Raw genomic sequence first — 7,464 nt, forward strand, 5'->3', positions numbered from 1 at the left:
AAACAATCTGATTTTCAGCTGACCCAGGAGCCTATACAAACAATGCCATATTCACAGATGTGGGGCTTCATATAGGTCTTGGATTATCTTTCAAGATGTCAGGGTCTGCTGCAAGGTTCAGGCAGATAACATCAGTGAGCAAAAGGAGCAGGATCTAGGAAAGAAAGATACCACCTTCAACACAGTGATAAATGCAAATTTTTTTTTTTTTTTTTTGGCTGAGTTGGGTCTTCGTTGCTGCGTGCAGGCCTTCTCTAGTTACAGCAAGCAGGGGCTACTCTTCATCGTGGTGCTCAGGCTTCTCATTGCGGTGGCTTCTCTTGTTGTGGAGCATGGGCTCTAGGTGCACAGGCTTTGGTAGTTGCAGCACGCAGGCCCTAGAGTGCTCGGCTTCAGTGGTTGTGGTGCTTGGGCTCAGAAGTTGTCGCTCGCGGGCTTTAGAGCACAGGCTCAGTAGTTGTGGCGCACAGGCTTAGTTGCTCTGTGGCATATGGGATCTTCCCAGACCAGAGATCGAACCTGTGTGCCCTGCACTAGCAAACAGATTCTTAACCACTGCGCCACCAGGGAAGTCCCGATAAATGCCAATTGCCATCTGCTTCGCTGTTGTGATTAAGCGGGAGTAGACAGAACTATAATGCACTGTAGTGTGCACACCACAACCAGAGGGCTGCTTGGTGCTAGTCAGTTGTTGCCTTGAGGGATTGTAGATCTCATGTATTCTAATTTTTATAAAAAAGTTGGAGGTCTGTTTTTATGTATTTCCAGTTAAAAAGTGTTAGCCACTAGTTCACCTAAAACAAACGTTGCACAAACCAAATACCCGTGCAAGCTAAGATGTGGCTTATGGCCCACCAGTTGGCTACCCCTGTTGTTTATGTCTATCTGCCCCCTTTTGTCTGTGAACTCCAGGACCCTAGAACCTTGTAAAAGGAAAAAACACATGCATTGAAAGGCAGCTGGAATAAGAATATGTGCTCAAACAAAAGATGAGGGCTTAAAAGTGCCACTCAGCGAATTCATGTCTGTGAAATTCATTCACTCGTTATTTATTGCATATCCTAATACAGGCCAGGCACTGTTGTAGGATTAGGTAAGGGGCATGCAGTAATGAATAAATCACACTTCTGCTGCTCTCTTGAAGCTTCTATTCTAATAAGAAGAAAGTTGATGATAAAGTAAAATAAGGTAATTTCAGACAGTGGCAAGCATTATGAAAAAGTTAGTGCTAAATAGAATGTGATGGAGGGGGTCATCAGGGGCTTAGTTTAGACAGGGTGTAAAAGAAGGCCCTTCCAGAGAGATGACTCTGAATGATGAAGCCTTTCACACAAGATCTGAGAAAGGCATCCCAAGAAGGGAGGACAATAAGTGGGAAGGCTCGGGAATAGATGTGCACATTTGAGGAAGAGGAGAGGTTGGCTGACGGAAGCAGCTGGCAAGGGTCTGACTCAGCCAGAGTCAGGGGTTTGTAGAGTGAAATAAGAAACCACTGGAAGCTTTATGTACAAGGGTGAATCAAAAATTATCCACACTCTGGTTATATTAAAACTTCTATAAATTTACAGCCAAAGTGTGGATAATTTTTCACTCACCTCCTATTAGAGCAACATGTGATTAACAGTTTAAATAGATCATTAGCTACTGTTTGAAGGACTGTGGCAAAGACGTACACATAGAAATGCTACTACATCTACTTTTTTTTTTTCCAGTGCAGTGGTTTCCTTTATCTCTGTTTTCTTTTTTTTATAAATCTATTTATTTATTATTTTATTGGTTGTGTTGGGTCTTTTTTTGCTGTGAGCGGGCTTTCTTCTTAGTTGTGGTGAGTGGGGGCTACTCTTCGTTGCGGTGCGCAGGTTCATTGCTGTGGCTTCTCTTGCTGCGCAGCACGGGCTCTAGGCACGGGGGCTTCAGTAGTTGCAGCACATGGGCTCAATAGTTGTGGCTCACGGGTTCTAAAGCGCAGGCTCAATAGTTGTGGCACACGGGCTTAGTTGCTCTGCGGCATGTGGGATCTTCCTGGAGCAGGTCTCGAACCCATGTCCCCTGCATTGGCAGGTGGATTCTCAACCACTGTGCCACCTAGGAAGCCCCTCCTTTATCTCTGTTTTAATTTTTTATTTTTGGCTGCATTGGGTCTTAGTTGTGGCACGCAGGATCTTTTGTTGCAGCGTGGGCTCTTTGCTGTGGGAGCTTCTCTCTAGTTGTGGCATGCAGGTTTTCTCTATCTAGTTGTGGTGCATGGGCTCCAGGACACATGGGCTCTATAGTTGTGGCACGCAGGCTCCAGAGCACATGGGCTCTATAGTTTGTGGCACACAGGCTGTCTAGTTGTGGCACGTGGGCTTAGCTGCCCCTTGGCATGTGGGATCTTAGTTCCCTGATGAGAGATTGAATCCGCATCCCCTGCATTGCAAGATGGATTCTTTACCCCTGGACCACCAGGGAAGTCCGTACACCTACAATGGAGATGATAGTTGATACAGAGGAAAAGAATTTGATGACATATAAGCAGGCAGGGTAGGAATTTCCTGTCCTTAGAACCGGTTTAGAATTATACTGAGCAGAGGTGGTAAAAGCAGAAGGGTCAAGAGGACAGCTGGAATCAAAGAGCCTGGTGTTGATTTCATGCTCTAATTATGAAAATCTTGTACCCTTCGGATTCAGAGCTAATCTTCAGTGAGGTAGCATTCTGAAACAGCTATTATTTTGAATTGTGTTCATAGGAAACTAGAATTCAAACTTCTCTAAGTAGTTGGGTGCTTTCTAATATGAATTGTTTGGATTGCAGGGGTAAAAAAAGAGAACTCCCTTATGTCTAACCATGTGCTATGCACAATGCTGTAAGGGCCAGTTTGCAGATGAGAGGTTAAATAACTTGCCACATCACCTTAGTAGAGGAATGACTTGAATGCAGAGCTGACATGGAAGCCCATGTTCCTTTCATTCCAGAAGTGGACATAGTTCAAATGGTTACAAAGTCAAGCTGTGACTTCCAGCCACAGGAGTAGCTACTCTAAGGGACATGAAGTAATCCAGGCCTACACAGTGAAAGCTTCACCTTCTAATTTTCCCAGTAGGGGAAGTGATAGTTTTCCTTATTAAACCCCATATACATTGTCTCTCCAGCTAACCCAAGCTCCCAATATGTGCATTCTTTTAACATGATTTCTTAAAAATCTAGTCTTTTTTAAAATATTATTTATTTATTAGCTGTGCTGGGTCTTCATTGCTGCACATCGGCTTTCTCAAGTTGCAACAAGCAGGGGCTACTCTTTGTTGTGGTGCACGGGCTCCTCATTGCTGTGGCTTCTTTTGTTGCAGAGCACAGGCTCTAGGCGCGTGGACTTCAGTAGTTGCGGCACGTGGGCTCAATAGTTGTGGCACACAGGCTTAGCTGCTCCGCAGCATGTGGGATCTCCCTGGAGCAGGGATCGAACCAGTGTCCCCTGCATTAGCAGGCAGATTTTTAACCAGTGCGCCACCTAAGAAACCCTTAAAAATCTAGTCTTAATCTTCGAAACCCTTAATCTTCATAATTATCTACAGTCCATGATGAGCTAAGAAATGGCTCTTGGGACAATGAATATTTGTTATGAAATTATCTTGTTTTTGGAAAATTTCATAAAAAACCTTGAATTTTTAAATAAGGCTTTTGATGCAGGTGGAAGGCATTAACAACGGAATTAACAACTGATGGTAACAGTGACAATATTTAAAGCTATAAAGCAAAACTCAGAACTTCAGTAAAGTAGTTATTTTTATGATCACTTTGTTTTAAAATGGAAAGGTGATTAAGAATTTCACTGGTCAGTCTTTAGGGTTAAGATACCAACTGTAAAGGACAAATGTAACATTCTGTAACGTGAAAGAACTTGTATTGAGAATCATTAGGACAAATACTAAACATCTTATTTTTGCAGATGTACAAGCTGTAGTGGGAAACAAAGGTGAGAAAACATACAGACACAAAGGGGGCACATACATACACGGCTGCTGAGGTATGAGCAGTAATGTATTAAGATCAGGGACTTGGTGGGATACTTGGTGAATGAAGCAGCAATTTAGTTTCAGAGTAATGTCAGGGTCCCCAGACTTCTGAACTTCAGACCAGTAAAAAAAAAATTAAAGTTATCAAACCTGAATCTAATCAAGCCTTGAGATCTACAAGGAACAGAAACATGTGTTCAAGGATACTGCAGGGTTATAATCAGCCAACCCAGAATATGGAAATTTCAAGGAAAGAAAAAGATCAGACAGGGACTTCTCTGGTGGTCCATTAGTTAAGACTCAGCGCTTCCAATGCAGGGGGCGCTGGTTCGATCCCTGGTCAGGGAACTAAGATTCCACATGCTATGTGGCACAGCCAAAAGATTTAAAAAAAAAAAAAAAAAAAAAAGGACAATCTGTGCTTTAAACCAAATATAGACCTCGTATGAACAAACCAATAAAAACAAATGAGAGCTAGTAAGGGAAATCTGAATACTAAGTTAGACATTACTATTACTTTAAGTATAATGAAAGTATTATGGACATGTTTAAAAAGTCCTTACCGGAAGACGTAGCTGCGGGTGGCTGTGGTGGCGGCGTCCAAGATGTCCACCAAGAATTTCCGAGTCAGTGACGGTGACTGGATTTGCCCTGACAAAAAATGTGGAAATGTAAACTTTGCTAGAAGAACTAGCTGTAATAGATGTGGTCGAGAGAAAACAACTGAGGCTAAGATGATGAAAGCTGGAGGCACTGAAATAGGAAAGACACTCGCAGAAAAGAGCCGAGGCTTGTTTAGTGCTAATGACTGGCAGTGTAAAACTTGCAGTAATGTGAATTGGGCCAGAAGATCAGAATGTAACATGTGTAATACTCCAAAGTATGCTAAGCTGGAAGAAAGAACAGGATATGGTGGTGGTTTTAATGAAAGAGAAAATGTTGAATATATAGAAAGAGAAGAATCTGATGGTGAATATGATGAGTTTGGACGTAAAAAGAAAAAGTACAGAGGGAAGGCAGTTGGTCCTGCATCTATTTTAAAGGAAGTTGAAGATAAAGAATCTGAGGGAGAAGAAGAGGATGAGGATGAAGATCTTTCTAAATATAAATTAGATGAGGATGAAGATGAAGATGATGCTGATCTCTCAAAATATAATCTTGATGCCAGTGAAGAAGAAGATAGTAATAAAAAGAAATCTAATAGACGAAGTCGCTCAAAGTCTCGGTCTTCACATTCACGATCTTCATCACGCTCATCCTCCCCCTCCAGTTCAAGGTCTAGGTCCAGGTCCCGTTCAAGAAGTTCTTCCAGTTCGCAGTCAAGATCTCGTTCCAGTTCCAGAGAACATTCGAGATCTCGTGGGTCGAAATCAAGATCCAGCTCCAGGTCCCACAGGGGCTCTTCTTCCCCACGAAAAAGATCTTACTCAAGTTCATCATCTTCTCCTGAGAGGAACAGAAAGAGAAGTCGTTCTAGATCTTCTTCATCTGGTGATCGCAAAAAAAGACGAACAAGATCACGGTCACCTGAAAGCCAGGTGATTGGTGAAAACACTAAACAACCCTGAGCCCAGGGCCAACCCCTCGGAACACCACTACTTTACCCAGGCACCACAGGTCACCTTCTGGATCATCCCATTCTGGTTCCCGTTCAAGTTCAAAAAAGAAATAATGTATTAAATTTACATCTTTAAAAAAAAAAAAAGTCCAGTACAATGCATGAAGCATATTTTTTAAGAAGTTGGTGTCTTACTTGGTCAGAAGTGCTAAATCTGCTAGTAGAGGTGCATGCCTTTCATTGCTTTTCAGAACAATACAGCTGTGTTTATCTGTGAAATTAAAAGTAAATAGTATTTTAAGCCATAATGTCCCAAAATAGACGCTTTGTTTATCATTCATTATTTACAACCATTAGCTTCATTTAAAAACCATCTCTGCTATAACAAAGTACTTTGTTTTCTAATTTGAACTCTTGTTTTTCTCATCTCCAAATATGAGCATTACCTAGGCTTATCTGGACTTTGGGCATGGAGGCAAGACTGTGGTAAAGTAGTTGGAAACAATCTATTTATGTTAATCTGGGAAAAGGAGTCAACCTGTTTATGTTAACCTATGTCGAAGTGATTCTTATTAAAAAAAAGTTTAACTAGTTGTAAAACAGTCAACTGGAAACTATTTTGAAATTCCCTATGTTAAGGGTGCCTTAGAATCATTGTCTCTCTTTTATCCAGTTTTACTTTTTGCACCACCAAGCTTAATGCAGAAAAGTTTTGTGAATTGGAGAGGACAAAGGTGTTATTTATTTCTCCCTTTCTGAGAAGAAAGGGGGAAATTTTGAGCAAGAATGCCTAGCAGTTCATCTCTTCTCTGCTAATATGGTTGATGAGAAAAACATTTTATTTTAAAATGTTTAATATTTTTAGAAGCTTTGTGTGATATCCTTTAAAAATCCAGTTATCACACGATAGGGTAGAGAAAGTTAAATCGTAGTTAATGGTAAACAAATCGAAGAACACTTTTGAAGTATATTTGTCTTTGGGTGAAAGACCAACAGAGACATTGTGAATTTAAGTGAACATTTGCTTTGAGATGTTTAAACACACTGCATAAAATTTTCTTCTGAGTAACAAATGAATGCTTATTTCCTCATGACATAAGCAGAAATAATTGTTCCTATTCACTTGAAATTACTTATGGCTTAAAATACTTTCAAGGTTTGTTTTATTTCTCAAAATTAAAATCTGGTCATTTGAGCTCTATTCTGTCTTCTGGTTTTAAAAAAGGTTTCTCTTAACAGTATCTTCAGTGACAATGCAAGGTAAGTATATTAAGGGAAATCAACAATTGTGCTTGGGAACTTTTTCTCATGGGGTCAATACACACATTTTTTGTTTTGGGGGCTGGGTTTTGTTTGTTTTTTCTTAATGTCTACTGCAATGAAAAATTTAAATGTTTTAAGGTACTTAGTAGAAAAACCAAAATTACATTTGTTTTTATTTTGAAATGAGTCGTTTTTCTCTTCAACTGATCTAAAGATGAAAGTGAAAGAGCTAATGTAGAAATATTTTGATAATATTTTTACAGTGAACTTCCCCTGCTTTTTTTATGTCTTAATTTTCTTTGCTACATTTACTGTAGGTTGCACAAGAACTTTTACTCTTGTAATTGTGCCTCAGACTTCTTGAAAGTCCACCTTCTAAATTGCCCAGATGATCTTCTAGATTCTACATGTTATTGTTGATTTATTCTTGTGCTTTCTGTATTTAAAACTTTGGCTGTACTAATAAGTAAATGCAAGGTTATAAATTTAGCTAATAGTTTACAGACAATTCAAATGATTATGATTTTATTTGGTTAAACGAAGCTGTACTAGTTCATTTCGTAAGGAAATGATGCTGTAGACAAATGTAAATAAAGCTTGTGAGTCAAAAAAAAAAAATAAAAAAATAAAAAAAAAATAAAAAGTCCTTA

General features: G+C 39.8%; 1 protein-coding gene across 2 annotated transcripts; it reads left to right on the forward strand.

Moving 5' to 3' along the window:
- Positions 1 to 4,564: 4,564 nt before the first annotated feature.
- On the forward strand, positions 4,565 to 6,996 carry LOC130856070 (zinc finger Ran-binding domain-containing protein 2). 2 transcript variants are annotated; one of them, XM_057740257.1, is made up of 2 exons: positions 4,565 to 5,525; positions 5,600 to 6,996. In XM_057740257.1, exons 1-2 carry the CDS (start codon positions 4,599 to 4,601, stop codon positions 5,663 to 5,665), a joined length of 993 nt encoding a protein of 330 aa, XP_057596240.1. In that variant the 5' UTR covers positions 4,565 to 4,598; the 3' UTR covers positions 5,666 to 6,996. The 2 variants fall into 2 exon arrangements, with proteins under 2 accessions (XP_057596240.1, XP_057596238.1); XM_057740255.1 differs by having other exon boundaries at positions 4,565 to 6,996.
- The last annotated feature ends 468 nt before the right edge of the window (positions 6,997 to 7,464 follow it).

Source organism: Hippopotamus amphibius, chromosome 6 (genome assembly GCF_030028045.1).
Source record: "Hippopotamus amphibius kiboko isolate mHipAmp2 chromosome 6, mHipAmp2.hap2, whole genome shotgun sequence".
Classification (NCBI taxonomy): domain Eukaryota; kingdom Metazoa; phylum Chordata; class Mammalia; order Artiodactyla; family Hippopotamidae; genus Hippopotamus; species Hippopotamus amphibius.